The 22428-nt window shown below is 33.7% G+C and overlaps 1 protein-coding gene across 3 annotated transcripts in view; it reads right to left on the bottom strand.

Moving 5' to 3' along the window:
• LOC143225664 (uncharacterized) overlaps positions 1 to 22025 on the bottom strand; it is a 49095-nt gene extending 27070 nt beyond the window's left edge. For 2 of the 3 annotated variants that reach the window (XM_076455483.1, XM_076455485.1), the window contains exon 1: positions 21790 to 22025. In XM_076455483.1, coding sequence (XP_076311598.1) covers positions 21790 to 21880 — 91 coding nt within the window. In that variant the 5' untranslated portion in view covers positions 21881 to 22025. Of the gene's footprint in view, positions 1 to 7699; positions 7812 to 21789 lie in introns of those variants that run through there. The other variant, XM_076455484.1, reaches the window with a different exon arrangement.
• Positions 22026 to 22428: the final 403 nt, after the last annotated feature.

Here is a 22428-nt window from a genome sequence, read left to right as displayed (position 1 = left end):
TTCTTCCCCCCCAATAAAAAAGCTTTATAAAAACACACTACATTTAGAGATGATTTTTATACCAAAATATTAAATCACAATAGTTGTGATTACATCTCGTAAGAAAACTGCGGTTACAACTTGCCACTATGTACAGCAACAGTTAACCCATTTCTGATATGGAGTTCATACACAGCAATATGATATTTCAGCTACGAATGAGAATTTATTATTCTAGTTTTCTTTTTCCATTATAACATAACGTTAACCAGTTTTTGGTAGAAAGATAATTGTCACACTAGGAATAGTAATAAAGTGTCTAGTGATTTAATAATCAGTGATGTCGAGAAAACCCACTTGTAGAGAAATATGTATGCAAAAACGGCTCGTTTAGGTTGAGAAAATTTTTTACGTAGAGGAGCGAACAACGTTTCGACCTACTTCGGTCATCGTCAGGTTCACAAAGAAAGAAAGAGGTAACTGACCGGAAGCTGACCACATGTTTGAAAGGGGTTGTGTAACTGGGTGTCGGAATGTAGAGGGCATGTTTAGATGGTTGAATATATATTTTTATATTACCTACTTTATTTTTATTATTTATTATATTACTTTTTAATATAGGTATAAAGGTGTTTCTTTATATTGGTTTATTTTGGGCTTAAGTTGTTGTATAAGTAAGGCTTCTTTAATTTTGCGTTTGTTTATGTTTGTTTCTTTATTTAGTATTTGAGTGTTTTCTATGGTTATGTTGTGTTTATTTGACTTGCAGTGTTCGAAAACGTGTGAAGGTGACTTTTTATGTTCTTTGAATCTGGTTTCCATTTTTCTACTTGTTTCTCCAATATAGAAGTCGTGGCAGTTATCACATTGCATTTTATAAACAATGTTGGTGTGGTGTTTGTCAGTGTAGTTTTTACATAGTATTAACTCAATTTTGTGCCTGGTTTTTGAATAAATTTGGTATTAACTGGAATGTCATATTTTGTTACTAGTTTTTGCCAAATGTTGGTTATTTTTCTGCTGATGTCGGGGATATGTGGTATGCAGTAGTATATGGTTTCGTGATTTTTGATTCGTTAGATATATTTACTTTTGTTGGTTGATTTTGCTTTCTGTCTAGGTGTGTGCGTATAATGTTTTCTACGGTTTGTGGAGGATACTTATTGATGTTGATGAAGTATTGTTTTATTTTGTCTGATTCATCGTTAATTTTATCTGGTGAGCATAGTTTTATGACTTTTTTTTTATTTGGTTTCTTAGTGTGTTGAGTTTTTTCTTTTGTTTCATGTGCTGAATCCCAAGAAATGTATAGTTCAGTATGGCTGCTTTTTTGGTGGATTTCTGTTTTGAATTGTGTGTCAGTTCTTGTAATTTTGAGGTTAAGAAATGATATTTCATTGCTTTCTTCCTGTTCACATGTGAAGTTAATGTTGGGGTGTATAGAGTTAATGTGATTGAAAAAATTAAGTGTGTGTTCTGTAGAAGTGAATCCCGCAACCGTGTCATCTACATATTTGTATCAGTATGGTGGTGGATGTAATGCTGTGTTAATTGCTTGTGTTTCAACATGCGTCATAATAATATTGGCTAAAACTTGTGATACTGGGTTGCCAATGTTGTTGTTGAACATGAAGTTTGTCTTCATCGTGGTGAATTCTATGAGGGTTGCTAATTGGTTGCTGGGAATGTCTATAGATGGGTTAGGGTCTCGGATATAGAGTTCTAAGGCTATCTTGCAGGCTTAAGCGGTTGGAACTTCTGTAAAGAGGGATATAACATCGAAACAGGCCATTAAGGCTTTATGATTAAGTTGATTAAGATTAGACTTGAAATTAAAAGAGTCTTTGGTGAATAAGCTGGCTGATGTTACATATTTGGAGAATGCCCATGCTATGTATTTACCAAGATCGTAATTAAACGATTCATATGTGGACATTACTGGTCGTAATGGACAATCTGGTTTATGAGGTTTGGGGATGCCGTATATTTGTGGTGTGCGTGAGTCGGTTTTCCGTGGGTAAGAATAAAGTGTTTGTGAAATTGTGTTGGCTTTTTTCATTTGTAGTAGTAATTTGTTTAGTTGCGTCTCGTGTGTCTTTGTTGGATTTGTGTGTATTGGTTTAAATTTGTTTGTGTCTGATAGGATGTTCTTCATTTTTTGGGTGTATTCATTCGTGTTCATTATGACTGTAGCGTTACCTTTATCTGCTTTTAGAATTTTTATGCTTTTGTCTTGTTTTAGGTTTTTAATGGAATTAATGTCTCTTTTTGTAAGGTTGTTTTTTAGTTTTCTGTTTTGTGAAATTATGTTAATGGTTTTGTGAGAAAATTCTTTGAAAAAATCGTTTAAGATGTTGTTTTTAGGTGTTTCTGGAAAATATAAATTTGTAATTTTACCTGGGAAGTTTGGCTGTTGGATGTCAATAAAATTGTCTAAGTTATCTTCTTTCTGTTGGTTGTTTTCGTGTTTTTGGTTTCTGTGGAAAGTATCACAAGTCTCCTGGCTAGATATTCTAAACATGTTTTGATTTTTAAGGTTGGAATGTACCTAGGTGTTATTGCGAAGTTGAGTCCTTTGTTAAATAGATGTATCTTGTCTGTGTTTAATTGCCGGTCGGATCTGTTAATTATGAGGTTAGTCAACGGTTTGTCGTGGTGTCTTTTCTGTTGTTTGCATCTTAGTTTTTCTAGTTTTTTTGTTGTGGCAGATCTTTTTGTCTCTGTCATTCCTAGTGTTGATTTGGTTTATGTTTCTCTACATTCCGACACTCAGTTACACAACCCCTTTCAAACATGTGGTCAACTTCCGGTCAGTTACCTCTTTCTTTCTTTGTAAACTTGACGATGACCGAAGTAGGTCGAAACGTTGTTCGTTCCTCTACGTAATTAATTTTCTCAACCCAAACGAGCCGTTTTTACATATATATTTTTGTCTAGATATTTACAATAATTAAATTTAAGTAATTATTCATGTGACGTTAAGGCCTCGCATGGCCAGGTGGTTAGGCCGCTCGGCTCGTAATCTTAGGGTCGTGGGTGCAAATCCCCGTCACCCCAAACGTGCTCACTCTTTCAGCCATCGGGACGTTATAATGGCACGATCAATCCCACTATTCGTTGATAAAAAAGTATCCCAAGAGCTGGGGGTGGATGGTAATGACTACCTGCTTTCTTTCTAGTCTTATACTGCTAAATTAAGGACGGATAGCGCAGATAGTCCTCGTGTAGATTTGCGCGAATTTCAAAACAAACAAAAACATCATGTGGCATTAAAGACAAACAAACTTTATTAACATTTTTTTAAAAATCAGAAGTAGTCAAATACCTCTCTAAAAATAAAAAAAACAAAAACACTTCCTTGGCTTCACGCCCAAAAATTCCTGAAACGTAGCCAAAGTTCCTTTATCTGTTATACCTTGACTTGTCTTATACTGTAGCATTTGTCTTAAACACTCGTCAGCCCTAATTTCAATACCGAATTAGTGGATCATGTCTACTGTGCTAATTCTGCAGCACGCCTGTTGACAAGGGTGGGAGCGGTCGTTACTCGTTAATATTTTTAACAATAAATCTACTAACACTATCAAAAAACTTGAGATTTTCACTTACATTAACGTCTTTGATTTGGTCAAATTTAATTCTGAATTTCTTAAATTGATTTGTTTAGCTTTGTCAGTGTTAGATATGACAAACTTGAACATAGCCAAAATTGACTGCTTTACATATATCTGTTCTTCAATACAGTGTCACGCTATGCAGAAACGTTGTCCAATTAACTTTGTTAATGTACAAATATGAAAGCAAACATCAGTCTGAAATAAAAATTTTAAAGACTTAAAAGTATGTATATATAAACACAGTATATATTATGTTTAAATTCCAATAATCCACTTCAGAAGCTATCTATCTTAAGCTGTATTTTGAAACTAAATTTAGTCTTTACACTAATTTTACATCGTTTACATACCTTTTAGTGGCAACTCAATGAAAAGCAGAGAAAATATGACGTGTATGCATTCCACCATTATTATATCACTTCTTAAACCTTATAAATTAAATGTGACACGTGTTCTACAAAACACCAAGCACATCATCTGAATAGACAAGTACGTTGGTCGCCACTTTAACAATTACCGATTCTACCTATGCAGTATGAATAACACTTATATATCAGTATCATTTATATTAGGCTGAGAGAGAGAGAATCTTTTTTTTTGAAGAAAGTTTGTTAATCGGAGATTATGGCTACATAATACAACATTGTCGACAGAGAGAGGGAGGCTTTTCTCTTCAAGAAAGTTTGTTAGTAGGAAATAATGGCTACATAATACAACATTGTTGACAGAGAGAGAGAGGCTTTTCTCTTGAAGAAAGTTTGTTAGTAGGAAATAATGGCTACATAATACAACATTGTTGACAGAGAGAGGGAGACTTTTCTCTTCAAGAACGTTTGTTAGAAGGAAATAATGGCTACATAATACAACATTGTTGACAGAGAGAGGGAGGCTTTTCTCTTGAAAAAGGTTTGTTTGTAGGAGATAATGGCTACATAATACAACATTGTTGACAGAGAGAGGGAGGCTTTTCTCTTGAAGAAAGTTTGTTAGTAGGAAATAATGGCTACATAATACAACATTGTTGACAGAGAGAGGGAGACTTTTCTCTTCAAGAAAGTTTGTTAGAAGGAAATAATGGCTACATAATACAACATTGTTGAGAGAGAGAGGGAGGCTTTTCTCTTCAAGAAAGTTTGTTAGTAGGAAATAATGGCTACATAATACAACATTGTTGACTGACATGAACTGTCAGTTCCCTTCGCAGCATCAGTGAAATTGAGAGTTGTTTCGCGTTGGAAAAACATCTGATTGAACAACACATACTGGAGTGAACCAACACCTTAGAAAGAATCAAGTCATCTCTAGTTTCTCTAGGCCTCAGAGAAAATAACTCCAAGACTTTGATCCGTTCGATATAGGTTAAATTTCATGAATTAGGTATAATTTTAATAGCCTGTCTGTACACTCTTTCAAAAATGTTAATATCCCCCGTCTTCCTTATTGTAAGGAGAGCAGCGAATTACCAACGTTTGGAATTATTTGCTTTTATAATTTTCTTAAGTGATTATTTGGTTTTACTGGGGCACAGCCAGTTAACCCCAGTAGTACAACGGTATATCTGTGGAATTACAATGCAAAAAACCGGGTTTCGATAACCGTGAAGGGGCAGAGCACAGATAGCCCGTTATGTGGCCTTGTGTTTAATTCTAAACAACACCAACCTCTTTGTAATTTAATTCATACCAAATTTTATGAAACACAAAAATGTCAATAAATTTTATTTTAAACTTATTATGACTATAAATAGCGAAGTTATTCATCTAATAATATGCTACAGTTAAATCATATATGATCCTATACGGCACTTAATGCCCTATGCCTGCTAAACGTTATTTGTAGATTGGTGTTTTGTGTGGCATTACATAGTATAGAATTACAATACTTTAACAATAAACAAAAAAAACAGTTTTATCTTTTAGTTTTGATATGAAACAGGTCTTAACGTAATAAATATTTTTAAATAATGAGTTAGAAAAAACTATTTATGATCGATATTTCTAAGAATAGGAATTTTACTTATGCTAAAGAAGTACACTTTGTTGCCTCCAGAAATGTCATTTATTGAGTAAATGTTATTACTAAACGTTAATTTACCTTATCTTACCACCCTTGATGATAACCTCTTCAAATTATACTTTGTAACTTTAGACTTACATCTTAAGTTATAACGATACCATACAATTTATGTATATAAACCAGATTAATTTTAAGTTAAAGCAAATTTAAACCTAAATTGTCAATGAATTTTTTTAAAATGATTAAAAATTTATTATTGTAAGGATTTCAACGTTCAGAAAAAAAATTGAATTAAGTTCTGTTCATAGTATTTAATGGTAATACATAGAAGAATGATTATTGCAAAATACCTGAGTGTCTTTGAACAAACATAAAATATTTATTTAAAAAACTAACTCAAAATATCATTAGCTTCGAGTTTTATCGGTTTTTATCATTCCAGTTAAGCTGACGACAATAATGTTTCCTTATTTGTCAAACAATTACCAAAGCACGATTGCTTATTTCGTACAATACAAACACATACTTCAATTATTATTATTATTATTATTATTATTATTAAATCCAGCAGAATAATACTTCTATGTGAAATTTTGTCGTTTTCACTTGAATAATTAATTTTTAAAGAACGACTTACATTTATAAACTTACACATAGAAATACGGGGACTAGCGTTTATCAAACAAATTTATACAACCTACTTGACTACAAACCGTTTTTGCAAAAGTTACAACTTCATATTAGTGTTACCAATGTCAAAATGTTTAAACGTCTAGAGTTACTACGTCTCTGAAACAGTTTACTATGTCAGTGTAATATGACTGGAGCCGCTGAAAATGAGAATAGAACAAAAAATCATTCAAGATGTGTACAAGCATCACAAATTAACTTTCAGAAACTTTCTAAATAATACAAAACTAGTATTGTGTATCAAAGGTTTTTGGCTTGCTGCCGTCTATTATCTACAGATGCCAAAACAGACAAGGTTTGTGTCATTAATAAGGCTCCAACCCACACAAATGATTCTGAGCGGAATACTAATTAAGCTCGGTAGATGAAGAAGCAGTAAAGAGATATTTGTAACTCACACCTGCAGGTGCGAGAAAGCTTGACGCCACCAACGCCCCTAGGCGGGGAAACAAAACAAAAATTCAGGAAACAACCTTAACCAAATGAATAATTAAGGTTCTATTGATAAAGGTTTGATCATTCAAAAAACTCTGTTTCAACCAAATACTGTTTTTTGTTGTTTTTTTTAACTTTTATTTTTTATCATTGAACAACCGCCTAGAACAATAGTTGGCGGTTAAGGTAAACGTCAGAACAAACCAAAAGCAACTTTGATCATAGCAACCAGAATAAAGAACTGATTATTTTATCTATATTCGATCTCGTATACGAATACGTGATGTTTGCATTAGCCTATTAATATTATTATTAGTTATGTTGTTTAAATGAATTGTTTTTAACATAAAAATCGGTAAAGAATATTTTACTGTCGATTACAGTGTATGTTCAAAAACTACATAACACCACGACATATTTATTCCAATATCCGCTAACAAATTTATGCTTAATAACACCTGTAACTTTTATGATTGAAATCTGAAAAATCTTAGGTCGCGTCAATTCAATATTTGAATAAGTAATAATGGTAATAATAAAAGCCTCATGACTTATGTGCCAGAGGGTTTGTTTTTTAATTATATGAACTGCTATCTAATGACGTGTAATGATATGCTAAGATTACTAGGACCATTATTATAAGTAATGACTGCATGCCACGTCATCTATAACGAGATATTTTGTAAACTGTGACAGCAATGTTATAATATACATATATATATATATTTATTTTTGCAAGTAGACTAGAAGTTACTTGAATATATAAATGTCACACCTCAAAAATATTTTAATACCACTTTTTTCTCTGTATCGTAGTATATGAATGATGTTATTAACCGATTTTAGCCATTTATTTGAAATTTCTACACGAGTTTAATATGAAATGGTTTAAAACAATCGTACAAACTTTTAGTTGTGTGATAAGAATGCTGATACTTTATAAAAAATATTATATCAAATACCTGCAGCATCATAGTGTCAACAACACTTGTTTCTCCATTGTTGTTGTTGTTTTAACTCCATAAACATGCTTTGAATTTCCTATTGTGCCACCTGCTCAAGAAATCTTTCATCATTCAACACAAGATGTTTGGTAGGTGCGTCGTTTTAAGAGTTAGATAACGTTATCAGTTGCGTCAGCGACACAGCTGGAATTATAGAGCATAACCAGTTGACTTAAATTTATCTTTCGAGCGAAGGACAAATTAATGATATCTGTTCGACTTCGAACCCTAATCGTGTCCTTCTGTAAATTAAGAATGTACAACTGATTTTGAATTTATTTCTTACATAGTGTTTCATTTTCAATAACATAATTTCTTTTTCGTCATCACAAACACAATAGTTGAATAGCAACGCAATTTTATAAGACTAAGTTGTTGTTTTTTGATTTAAAACACATGCGGTAATTTATATTAAGTTTTTTTTTAATATTTAAGGTGATTTTAGCACTGTTAGTTTTACTTCTGACTGTTTTATGAATTTAAGCAAATATTTTAGTTACTGAAAAAAAACGTTTATAGGCAAAATAATTGTAATAAATAAACATATTTACAAACTTAATATTAACCAACTCTCATTCTTATGGACGCAAATATGAGACACAATATATAATTTCTATTTTAGTCTTGAAAAATGTGATATTAAGTACATGTGAATTTTGAATTTTTTACCTTCATGAAGAAAGGGTATTTTTCCTTCAAACTTACAAAGCTTATAACCTTTACATTTCAGATAATTAGTGAAATACACATTTATCTCTCGTTTTATAGTTAAAGATAATCTAATTCTGTAATAATTGTTTATCTACACACATGACAGTGAAATAGTTAAAGTATCATATATTGTAATTTCAATATAAGGAAAAAAAAAGAGAAGTGCATACGGGGGATTTAAAACTGTAACTGTCTATTATTATGTAAACAAAAGTCAAATTAGCAACTGAGAAATAAGCTGCAAACATACAGTGGTTTCACTTGAATTACACGAAGTGTTTACTTTTCTTTCTTTCTTTCTTGAGAATTTTTCGCAAAGCTACTCGAGGGCTATCTGTGCTAGCCGTCCCTAATTTAGCAGTGTAAGACTAGAGGGAAGGCAGGTAGTCATCACCATCTACCGCCAACTCTTGGGCTACTCTTTTACCAACTAACAATGGGATTGACCGTCACATTATAACGCTCCCACGACTGAAAGTGCGAGCATGTTTGGTGCGACCCTCGGATTACGAGTCGAACGTCTTAACATGCTTGGCCATGTCGGGCTACACGAAGTGAAAATAATATTTGTGGATCACCTCACGTCTATAAACTTCACACAAGTCACACTTTTAGCTGAATAACAGCAGTGTACAAGGCATTTTGGTCTATAAGGTTTAACATCTTAGTTCAACTAAAGAGCAGCAGTGTAATGGATATTCTAGTTCTATAAATTTTACCATATTAGTTGAAACTAAATAATAACAGTGTAATGGACATTCTAGGACTGTAAACTTTAACAACTTAGTTTATCTAAGTAACAGCAGTGTAAAAGGCATTCTAGGACAATAAACTTTAAAATCTTAGTTTCACTCTTCTAGTTTAAACATTTTTATAGCTTTACTTGAATACATATTCGTGAAATGACATTTCACGACTTGAAAGATTAAATTACAAATAGCTTAAACTTTGTATAAAATAAGCGAAAGAATAGTTTTAAGACCAAACTTATGCATGTTATACCTTCAATTTAGTAAAATGTCACAGGTTTTGTGTGGTTCATAATTTTAAGGTCTAAAAAGTTTATCGTTTTAACTGAGTGAACAGAATTACACTATCTCACCTACTCAATAATTGAAAGCGATATTTTCGGCTGTTTAGTAACCTGCGTTTATAACCAGTACCAATGACAATAATATATTTTATTAGTTTAAAAAAAAACTTGGACTTCGAAGCTGAAATACTGTGAATAGTTAATAAGCCAAGTAACAGGATAAGAGAGGCTCTTGAATGGTCCATAAACATTTTTAACAGAAGTAAAAAAGTTAAGATAATTGATTACACTTTTAAAACAAAAGTTTAACGGTTTTCATATAAAAAACTATATATGTGTTGTGTACTGTTTCGAAAAAGTGACGCAAAATCTCCAAAAATAGTAACTAAACAGTAGAAATATGATGGAATATAGTGGAATGGCTGACGTCATTTTGACGTTGGGGTGAAGTTGATTCATGACATTAGTTTACTCTTCAACCCTTGATTTGCTATAAAGCAAATAGAAAGGAATATCCTTAAGATAGGTAACAGGACGCAAAGGCTTAGTGATGTTTAGTTGAATTTCACAATCAAAATAAATATTCACAGTTAACTAGCAATGTTCGACATCATTTGTGGTTTGTGTTTATTATATTAAATTCTTTGCGTGTCGTTACTTTAGTCGTTGGCCATTCAAGAATCGATTTACAAGGCTTCTTCCCTAATCCATCTTATACGTGTCAAACAACTTGTTGATTTACGAGGCTTCTTCCCTAATCCATCTTATACGTGTCAAACAACTTGTTGATTTACGAGGCTTCTTCCCTAATCCATCTTACACGTGTCAAACAACTTGTTGATTTACGAGGCTTCTTCCCTAATCCATCTTACACGTGTCAAACAACTTGTTGATTTACGAGGCTTCTTCCCTAATCCATCTTACACGTGTCAAACAACTTGTTGATTTACGAGGCTTCTTCCCTAATCCATCTTACACGTGCCAAACAACTTGTTCACCGACGAAAACATTACACAAAAAACAATAATGTTTGATTGTATAATAATGTTATCTCTGTAAACAATGCTAAGATCTTTCAAAGATTAGAAGCATGTTAACAAATGTTTCCACAGCTTTTTTTTTTTGGGGGATTTTAGACGGTATCGTGTATTATTTCGTTACGTATATAGTGAGCAATACTTAATAGTGCTCGGGTCTAACTTTCTTTAACACATTTGTTTCTGGTACTATGAATCCGAGGTTTTATTATTTGCATCCAGGTACCACAAAAACTCTCACTATTCAATCAGACAAAAGCATTATAAGAATTGTAGGAAAGTACCGTTAACAAGCTGTCTTCCCTCTAGTCTATTATTCTTGGCCAAGGAGGTTATAAGCAGATAGCCCTTTGTGTAACTTGGAGCGAAAGTCCTGAAGTAAATAAACATAACGTATAAATATGCTTCTATCTGAGAAAGAGACATATAACTGTTCTGACTTCTGATTTTACATGTTTGTTAATGTTAACGAACTCAGATTTTAAAACGGTGAAAAACTTCCAGAAGTGTAATTGAATTTGAATTATATATGCACCTATAAAATGGCGGGTATAGAAGAATTTTGGCCCTAAGCAGGACTTTCGCAAGAGTCTATGAATTTGCAAGCACTATTTGATAATGCCCCATGCTCTACTAGCAGCTGATTCCCGAACGTTTACTTCACATGGTGATAGAAGTAATTATGGCCCATGAGCCACAGTAAATTTGCGATTTGCTAGTACAATTCCCGATTGGTCTCATGGATTCTTTCTTACCCGTAAGCGGTGGGCCACAGAGAATTACCTAATTTGCCTACTGTGGCTACTGTGGCATACAGCTCTTGTTGCTTAAGAGAAACGATTTTGTGATTATATCATTACGTTGTCTTTACAGATGCATAATATAACACTTCATGAAGCTTGCGAATTTGTTCTGTTCAGTTAACTGTTTTGTTTTTTTTCCACGTAACGAAATAGCTTGTAGCTCTAGTTAAGCATTTTCCGTTTTACGAACAAAACTATTTTGGAAATTTACAACATGCCCATAAATAGTAAATTGTTATGGGGATTTACCGATATTTCTGTACCGGACAACTGTAATTGCAGTCTCTCGGTGCTTCATAAAAATTAGAAATATGACTGAATTTGACATCACAATTTGATTTTTTAAGGAGGATAAAAAACACACAAACAACAAGATGGAAATTTGTTTGATTTGATTTCACATATTTCAGTTTCGTATTATTGGACAATTTTTTAAAACAATTATATATAATAAATATAAGGGTGAGTTAAAAATAATTATTTTCCAATTTAACGCAAACCATTATATTTACTTTTATAAATTGAAATATTGCAAATTGTCATCTAGTAACGACAAAATAATAATTCTATTGCATGGGTTGAAAGCGCAGATCACCCTCTTTACTAGAAATTCCAAACAAACAAACCATGTATTGTATTCATTGAGTTTAATAACAGGAATTCATTTCAACTTGAACATAATATTATCTTAATTTGTAATTCGTACAAATTTTAGAAATTGTGAATTATTTCTTATTATTATGGTAATAATAAACATTATTTTTTACGTGTGGATATTTACATATATATATATTATAAATTAAGCATAGGACGGAAGCTATGTATACTATGTATCTGTTGTTGAACGGTAAAGAAAGTAATTTCGAATGAAACATTAAAAAACAATTACATTTAACACTATTCCCACTCAACTAGCATTGCAATACTAGCCTTATTAACACCAGTCAGTCCAAAAATATCAATGGTATTCCTTTAATAATTTGCAAAGTTGAATTCAAATACTTATTTGTAGAATGTCATTGCTACTTAATATAAAACAATATTTCAGCAGAGGATAATATATATTGTAAAGCATCTTGTCTCTGTTACGACTCTTGTACCTTCTGTTAAACGACATTAAACAAAATTTATTTACATCATAAAGAATTAATTACCCTTTCCCTCAGTATTTGATTTTTTTTCTCATAAAATGTATTTTGAAGTCGCAAGCAAACTTTATTAATAGTTTCATAGCCTGAATATAACTTTTTTCTCTTAAAATTAAACTTGTTGTATTAATCTGCTTAGAATGTACTTACAAATTTGTCTGAATCGTCTTTCCTTTCTTGTGTTTATAGATCACTATAAAGAGTTATACAAGCTTTAGCTATGACTCTGAAATAACGATTAAAAGACCCGATAACCGGATTGCTTTCGGAAATTAAGACATTTCTACATCACAGAGAAAGCTGGGTCCATTTACTATTTTCATATCGGTTCTTTTAAGCATGATTTATCTACTTTCTTGATCTAAAAAGTATCACGCATCTTCGAATATTATGTTTAATCAGTGCTGCATTTCAATAGAAGTATCAAAAATGTTTCCTTAAGTTTCGTATAAACCTGGTTAAATATAACTAGAAATAAATATTTCACTCGAATAAAAATAAGATTTCCCAATCTAAACCAATAAATGAATTCTTCGAAACTGAGAAGAACTTACTGAAGAGCTATTACACGATTTTCATCTTTCCTTTGTTAATAAACGTCGTAGATTATTCATTTATAGGGGCAAGAAATTTTGAAGCTGGTGAGCTGGGCTTGAACCCGAGCGATACTTTAAAATATTATATATTCTACACCTTAAGCTGTGGATGCAATATAAGGATGACAGTCGATCACTTTTGCACATATAGTAGCTCATTGGCTGTCTTCCCTTTGGTTTAATATCCAAATTTAGGGGCGATGAAATATAGCTGCCTTTCCTCCTGTATTTCATTGTTAAATTAGGGACGGCTAGCACAGATAGTCCTCGCGTAGCTTTGGCAAAATTTCAAACCAGTATTTTAAAGAGCCAAAGAGCCAAGAAAACTTTTTACCAATTTCAAAAAGCTAACGAAACAAAATCATATAATTTCGACATAAAATAATGAATATTTTTTCACCGTAGTGTTATATGTTCGATCGTTTATTTTTTACTTGGTTTTAGTTATTCCTCTAGTGTAACTTTATTCACTTATTTTACATAGTATTATTACATCTAACGTATTAAAAAAGTTAAGAAAATATGACTAAAAGTGTTGTGTCGGGCAAGTATGACATTACAAACAGCTTTCAGGTAAAATCTACCTGACAATGCCTTGGTTTATTGGTAAGTCAATGATAAATTTATGGAGTTACAACGCTAAAATTCAGGGTTCGTTGCCTAGCAGAAGATAATGTGCAAAGAACACGATGTAACAAAATTTTTACCTTTCCTTGTTCCTGGGCAGTGAGTGTTATTTCTTAATTGCTAATCCCTAAAGTAAATTTTGTTTGTTTGTTTTGAATTTCGCACAAAGCTACTCGAGGGCTATCTGTGCTAGCCGTCCCTAATTTAGCAGCGTAAGACTAGAGGGAAGGCAGCTAGTCATCACCACTTACCGCCAACTCTTGGGCTACTCTTTTACCAACGAATAGTGGGGATTGACCGTCACATTATAACGCCTCCACGGCTGAAAAGGCGAGTATGTTTGGCGCGACGGGGATGCGAACTCGCGACCCTCAGATTACGAGTCGCACGCCTTAACACGCTCGGTCATGCCGGGCCCCTAAAGTAAATGGAAAAGACCTATTTTTCTCTTCAAACTTTGTTTTTGTGAGCTGGATAATGAAATTTTCAAATTTACCCATTTTCCAGAACATTCCAGGTAGATTCAGTGCTGAGTAACTGATAGAGAATTTTCTCAAACTTGCAAGAATTTTCAATAACTTTCCGTAGTAACATATATACAGGGGCTTACCACTAACCACTTCAGTTTAGTTCTAGCGGCGTAAGTGAATACAAAGACCTATCTGATTTTATCAGAGATGGTATCAAGAAGCTGCAAGCATTCTTCAGACGCATTCTGCTATGCATGTGACCAATTTATCAAGACAAGAGCGAAAAAGTACTTGTGAAAGAGAAATACAACAGAGTCAAGACTTTCCTAGAAGCCTTGAAGTATGATGAGTATTGCTGGGAGATTATCGGATACTTCAAAATAGTGGCATTCCTGACGGGTCTCCAAGGAGGCTTTACCAAGTTTTTCTGTTATCTTTGCCTTTGGGACAGCAGGGATACCGCAGCGCACTATAATAGGAAGCACTAGCTACAACGGAGCGAGTTCTCTGTGGGGAAACACAATGTGAAGTGTGAGCCACTAGCGAACCTCCAGAAGATGTTGTTCCCACCATTGCACATAAATATTGGGTCTTATGAAACAATTTGTCACAGCTCTTGATAAGGAGTCTGCAACCTTCAGGTACCTTCGAGACTTCTTCCCTAAGATGTCTGAGGAAAAGGTCAAAGCTGGTGACTTCGTTAGACCACAAATAAAAAAGATCCTGGAGTGCACAGAATTTCCTAAGAAGCTCATTAGGAAGGAAAAAAAAAGCTTGGGGCAGCTTTATCGCAGTGGTTCGGAGATTCTTGGGCAATCAGAAGGCCGAAATTATTGTGGAACTGGTTGAGGCTCTGGTGAAGAACTACGGCTAAAATGGGCTGCAGAATGTCCCTGAAAATCCGTATCCTTGAGGCTTATCTTTATTAATTCAAGGAGAACATGGGAGCATGCTTAGAGGAACAAGGCGAGCGCTTTCACCAAGATATACTGGACATTGAAGCGTATAACGAAAACATGATGGGAGACTATATTTTGGGGGCTCCTACGTAAGTGTGATTTACATTACAGTTGCAAATCTGGTAAAACTATTCACTGTTAAACATTTTTGTTCATTTTTGTGTACCTTTAGTGTAAATACATGTAAATCTTGATTCATATGTTGTTTTATTCAGACCTTATGTAAATGAAAATGTACAAATTTGCCCGTTTTTATATATAAAATAGGCTATTTTTTAAATTTCATTATTCATGTCCCAAAAGCAAAGTTTAAAGGAAATAATTGCCATTTTCTGTACTTTTACAACATAAGAAATTAAAAAATAACACATACTATCCAGGAACAAAATTTGTGTTACATAGTGGAATCAATTGTTTGGCTTCACGGTACAACAGGAACAATGCATTTATATTACTCCATTTTATCGTGGCTAATGGAGTTTGCAATTGACAGAACAAACAGGTAATAATATTTTAGTTCGTAAATAGTATCCCTACTAACCCAAATAGTCATCGTGACTTTTCTATACCTAATGAACACAAGCACTGCAATTAATTTAGGTGACAGTTTTAATACAACACATATGCCAAAGCAATTTCGTTACGATTCGGACTGGCCCCATGCTTATAAGCAACCGAACATATAAACCTGTCGGTTCCATCCAAACCCATAACAAAAACTGTTAGTGAATCAAATACAGTATGATTAAAATAATTAATGTACATGATCTGTTTACTAACTTTCGTGTATATCCTGTCAGCAGGTTTCACTGAACAAGATAGATTGTACGCTTAGCTTTTAGTTCCCGAACAACGACCTGAACTGTGAGAGACATAGGGTAAGCACCGGCTCGTTTAGCGGAAGAAGTGTCTGATAAGAGAGGAGGACACCAGCGATAGCAAGTTACAAACGTCGATTTCTCATAAGGCAAAGAAACTTATATCAGTGATATCGAAATGGTTCTGTGTTTCCCTAACTGGTTGTTCAATCACTTTGAAATCTAGTTTCTGAAATATGTATATATATCACGTTTCTCTATCAAACACGACTATGTGACTAGATAACAACAACAGCTATTTAGATAACAGTCGCAATATCATATCACTCACTAGCTTGAACAATCCAGTATCCTATGTTTTACTACTAGTAAAAAAAAAATCCCGATGTTATATTGTCCTAATCCATGCGCGGCCCAGTGGTTAACGTAACGAACTACAAATATGCGAGTACATGATTTGTGTCCCGTTAACACGAAAAAAAAATCGCACTACTTTCATTGAGGTAATAGAGGCGTTGTAGGGACCTCAGTATACGGTCATTCAAGAGTATTCCAAACGTTGGCGGTGAATGCTGTTGATGGGTTGCCTTCTCTCTACTTTATCAACTCAAAAATAGGGACGGCTAGCGCAATAGATTTTGAGTAACTTTGCGCATACATGCGAAATAAACAAGTCACGATATGCACAACATTAGACTTGACTAATATATACAACAACAAATACTTTTGTAAGGAAAATAATCGAATTATTTAATCAGTTTCTGATTGATTTTATTGCCGTGACGGAAAAAGGTTGAAAACAGTTGTCAGTTAATTTTACTTTCTTCAGATTTTTGACGTTAGTTATTTCGATTAAAACCGAAAGAACATAGCAGATAGAGTAACAGTCTAAATTACGTATTTTATGAACCTGCCATAATCTGGTAGAACATACAGGAAAAAGTTTCATTACTCTTACGAACAACCAGATAAACCTTTCGTGGAAATAAGAGTTCCATTGGAATTTTAAAAAAGGGTCATTTTTTGTGTGTGCTTTAATATCTTGTTTTAAACCCATAAACAACGCGTCTACTTGAAGGATAACAACAACTATAATTGTGTTGTCGAAAGTTTAACATCTACTGTAACGTGCACAGGATGGTTGATATTTGACAAACAGATAAGCATATATCTTTAGCTTCTTTCAAGATGTTTCCCTCTACTAACTTGAAAAACAGCCATTGAGTAATAATAGTTGATATTATAAACTACTGCCTCGTTTATTTTGCGCAATACGGAAACATAAGACAACGTAATGTTATTACGTTCGAATATGTAGTTCATTTTAGCTGATCAATTTTTTCAAGCGTGTAAGCATTGTGAGTATTGTAACTACTTATCTCTCCTTAGAAATTACCGAGTTATATTGCTTTGAAATTCTTAACCTTTCAACAATGGCACATAGCAAACGTTAGTTAACACCACAAACTTGAAAAGTGTCTCAATTAGTACTCCTTATAAGTGTGGTAACGAAACACTAACACTAGCAGCCAAGCTGTTATCAACTTACTTGTTTCACTTAATGTTTCAAACCTGAAATTTTTGAGTCGTGGTTGCCATTAAAACTGGTTACTCGTCACAATACGCTTTTAATGTTTCATGTATCACTAAAGATGTACTCTTTAATTATTAAAAAACTGTTCTACATCACTTTTCCCATATTGAACTTCAACTGTATAAAATCACGTAATTCTTATTTAAAGCTTAACCTTTCTAGCAAGGGTAGCGTGTAACAGAAAGCTTGGCTTATTTAAACAGCAAAATATGCTACTTTTTGTGTCAGAATTTTTTATTTAGTATTATGTTTCAAGTTCCAGAACCCACCTATCTAGGTCCTATATCTTATTTGGATTTACATAACATTCACCCATTTCACACTGATATCAATGAAGCTCTTTTATACTTTTCTCTCTTAATGATAACCTCTTTCAGAAGAATTTTAGGATTTTAAAAAAAACCTTGGAAAGACGAGTAAGAAACGGAAGAAAACACTAGCTCGTAACCACCCACGAACGACTAGGGCTGCCCTGCCACCCACACCACCCCCTAGGAGCCAATGACCCTTGCTACTCGGCTGCTAACCTGTCCTACAGTGGGAGCAGTCATCTTGACGCCTTAGTAGCACCTTTCTACCGTAGTTCACGGGCACCCCGGGACCTGCACTGTCGAAGTAGTGCAATCAAATGACTATATTTTTAGTACGTACTTAAGTGTACTTGGTCACTTTTAAGTAAGGGATTGCTCTGTGATAGTTTGTAAGTCACATATCCTGTTACTACAGGACGTTTTACTGTTTTCTTACCAGTGAGTTACATTCAAACTGCCAGATTCTTAGTTTTATAAAAACGTTTATATTTGCCTTCTCTTACGTGAGTAGACCAAACAAGTGGCAAATGTCTTCAAATATACATTTAGTTGCGTTTTATTTTTATTTATTGTGTAGGGAGCGTATTAATAAAACACTACATAAAGTGAATATTTTCACCTAAAGTTCTATTCTACCAAGTTCTGCCGGGCGACTTTTCATACTATTTACTTGACTTAATACAAGTCGGAAAACTAAGTTTCCCCTGCTCGATTTAACTGTGTTCCTACGCTCTATGACGTTATGGGTATTACAAAGTTTTGCTATTTTTAAGCAACATAGGATGCAAAACATAATATATTAATACGTTGTTTCATTTGTCTTCGGTATACCTTTCTCCTAACGTTTTATCCAGAGTCTTGAAACTGAACAAAACTTGAGAACGAAAAATATTGTCAAATATGAAGCGCCATATAAGAAAAGCTATGGTCACTGTTACATGGCGTAAAGAGTTAAACATAAGTTATCAATAATGATATTTCACTGAAAGTTTTGATTTTAAACTGGATATCTAGTTAAGAATATGTCTGCAGCTTGCAAACATAAATAATCCAACTATGATTTAACGTTAATTAAGTCCATCTCGTCAGCATTTAACAATCTCTCTCGTGTGTCATAATCTCTTGTTTAAATATTCTGCTTATTTGACATCAATGTTCTTAAGAAAAGTCGTAAAGAGAATACGACCAACATATCTTTATTAGTATTTTCTTCCAAATCTTAGAAATAATCACCTGATGTCCATCATTGTTTTTGATTTTAATGTTATTTTCTATCCTTTCATGATGGCACGGCCTTGAAGAAAGATTATAGAAGATACTGTCCGTCTATGTGACTGGCACCTCATATGTTACTCGTATACGAGCATTCTGTAAGCCACCTACAATAAGCGATAGCTTAATTTGAGAGCAAATAATACTGACTAGTTCTTGAATGTTTCATAAGTCCAATCACAAGGTTTATAATAATAATAACTTTCCACCAGAGTAAACTGTACTTGAAACGAAACTTAAGGTTAATCTGACTAGTTAAATACACTCTTCTTAAGTCTCATAAATATTATGCTATTAAAAACTACACAAAGGGCCATCTGTGTTCTGCCCACCAGTGGTATTGAAACCCAGTTTCTAGCAGTATAAGTCCGCAGACATACCGCTGTGTCATTGAGGGTTTTGTAAAGATGAAAATGCTTCTTTTTTTCTTTTTGTCAGTTGCGTACCCGTGCTGTTAGTCATATATTTGGCCGTAACCCCAAAGTTAAGTCATTGATCTAATGTTTATAAGTTTACTGGACTCATTCTTTATCATAATGTGGATACGAGGAATAACGGAAAAGTCAGAATTTTACTTTAAAGCAAATTTCTCAATTTTATTCTATGTCTTAAACTCAACTAAGAGTAGTTCCACACATTATATAGCCTAGTGTCCTTTCTTGAGCGAAATTGCTTAGGTTTACGTCCACCAGTTAAGAAAAATAATACTAATCTGATTCAATCGCTGGCATACGTCATATGTATAGTTATGTTACAATCTAATATGTAGCGCATCGCGATCAACAACCTGTCCTTCTAGAAACCATGACATTTATCTTCACCCACGTATTTTTGATATAGATGCGATAGGAAATTTGAATGTTCAAAGATGGAATTGAACATAATATAAGCAGTATTTTAATTCAAACATTTATCTGTTATTAAACTTTTAATTTCAACTCCCACCGTAGTTTCTTTATGACCAGAAGTAATAATCTGTCTTTATATTTGAAGTATCCAATACCTTTGTATAGATTATTTTATACTGAACTGTTTTACAGAGAATGTTCGTCACTCCCGATACACCTAGTAGCATCGAAAGATTATTCTATGTAATAGGCATTAGCTACTTAATGGATCATTTAGTATTATTTATTCGTGAATTAATTTCTCGAAGGTAGCACATCTTTAATCGTAAGACGAATTTGCCCTCATGTAGGTGAATTCCCGAACGAATATCTAACACAGTGAACACAGAACAGTAACTCCAGACTTTCTAAGGACAGTAACTATTTAAATATATTCCAACCATCCCCAAACATAGTAATATTTTACTTTCCAAATTCACTCACTAAACATTGTTTCTTTTGTACGGATCGTCACTGGCTAAAAATTATTGAACTAGATATTTAATAAAAGCTATTACTTTGCTTGAGTGGGCGAACATAATGAGAATCAAAGCACCTCTTGTACATGGAAGAAGTAGTACACGTTTTAATATCAAGATCTTGAATAATTTATTAAACCAATACAAATTCAGTTGGTCTAACCAGACCAGCTAATAAATTTCAATGAATGACTAAAATTAGCAGGTGTACAGAGAGATTCTAACACTTTAGTCTCCATGTAGTGACTTCTATGTTACATTACACCAGTTTATATTCTGTGTAGTTGCTAAACTTGATAGATTTATTACCCGTTAAAACTATCGATTATGTTGGGTCGTCGAACCTGTTTTTATGGCTTACATTAAGAGTGATGAAGCTATCATTTTGTGCTCCATAACCACGAGTTCAATTGGAACCCTAGAAATAACTTTTAAATGCCAAAAACATATAATTAACTTGTGGAATTGATTTCAAATATGATAGGTAATAAACAGAAAGTTGAGAAATCACATTAAATGCATTATATTTGTAGCTTAATACGTAAGTTTCTTTCTAGTGGCTTTCAAGATCGTAAAGAGTCTTAAATTGGGTTAATAATATAACCACAAAATCTCATATGATACTCTTTGAATTGGGTTAATAATATAACCATAAAATCCTTTATAATACTTTTCGAAATTGTAATATGGTTTAAGACGAACAATAGCTAATATAATGAAATACAGGATTACGTTTATTAAACCAATACAAATTCAGTTGGTCTAACCAGACCAGCTAATAAATTTCTATGAGTGACTGAAATTAGCAGGTGTACATCGTGAATAAGTAGCTCATCTGTGACTTGTCCTTAGAAATTCTCAAAGGTAATATGAAAAACATTTTATACTAGCCTTTGATATCAGGAGAGTTTTTTCTGGACGACAAATTTTAACCTTATTAGGCAAAATGTTTAATTGAGTAGTTAACATTGAGCAAGAAAATATATTTTTGTTTTGAAATGTGAATGTTATAGCAATTTAGTTAAGAAACGAGGACAGTTTTTGACGTTATGTGTAAATTCAACCTATCATACTTTGGTACAGTGGTTATTATATCTGAACTGTATTTCAACAATTCGTTACGCAAACTTGTAATTACATGTATCAATGTTTTGTTTATCAGTGTTTTCAAAAGTGATAATTTTTGTACCTACCTTGACATTTTTTAAATAAAACATGAAATAAATGTCATATCACAAATTTCTCTACAATTATGTTTAGTTTTTTAATAAAACGGGTATGTTAGGTTGCTATGGGAACATACCTGTAATTCCCTCTTTGTCTGTCAGGTGAGAATCGCAGCTGCCGAATATCAGCAGTGCTAGAAGAAACCATGGTTTCAAAGGGACGCACATGGCGTTAGTGGTCAAGCAGGTAACAGCTCAGCCCGTGCTTTCACTGCGTCTGGTTGTTCGTGCCACTAGGAGACGACTGGACAGTGTAGAATAGGGTTTCTCGCCAGGTAGCGCTGCAGGGTGGGCGGTGTCGTGAAGTCCCTGTGTTAGGTCACTAACTAGCAGGTTCCCCACGTCACGGTCTACAATTATATATACCGTTACGGAAGGAGCGCAAGGGTTGCTGGGTGGTTAGGTCACGTGGCCACCAACTGACCACCAGAAGCCTGTCAGGAGTGGTCAAGCTAAACACTTTAAGTGCGGAAACACCCTCAACTCATCTGTAGCCTGCGGTTCAACGACCGCCAGCACCCTTGTCGTCTGAGACAGACGCGAGAAACCGCATACAGGTATTGCACTTAAGAGCTCGCTGTGCGGGCAGAAGACCAGTTGTCTCCCGGGCTCGTTTATCGGTAGCGTCGTTGGCCCCGGGCAGACAACGTCGATGTTTTAAAATTAATATTTAATTTACTCACTTGATACTCCAGCGAACAAATTTATTATTATAC

Source organism: Tachypleus tridentatus, chromosome 9 (assembly GCF_004210375.1).
Source record: "Tachypleus tridentatus isolate NWPU-2018 chromosome 9, ASM421037v1, whole genome shotgun sequence".
Lineage (NCBI taxonomy): Eukaryota > Metazoa > Arthropoda > Merostomata > Xiphosura > Limulidae > Tachypleus > Tachypleus tridentatus.
Note: the sequence above shows the minus strand (reverse complement) of the source record. Positions and strands in the feature narration are given on the sequence as shown.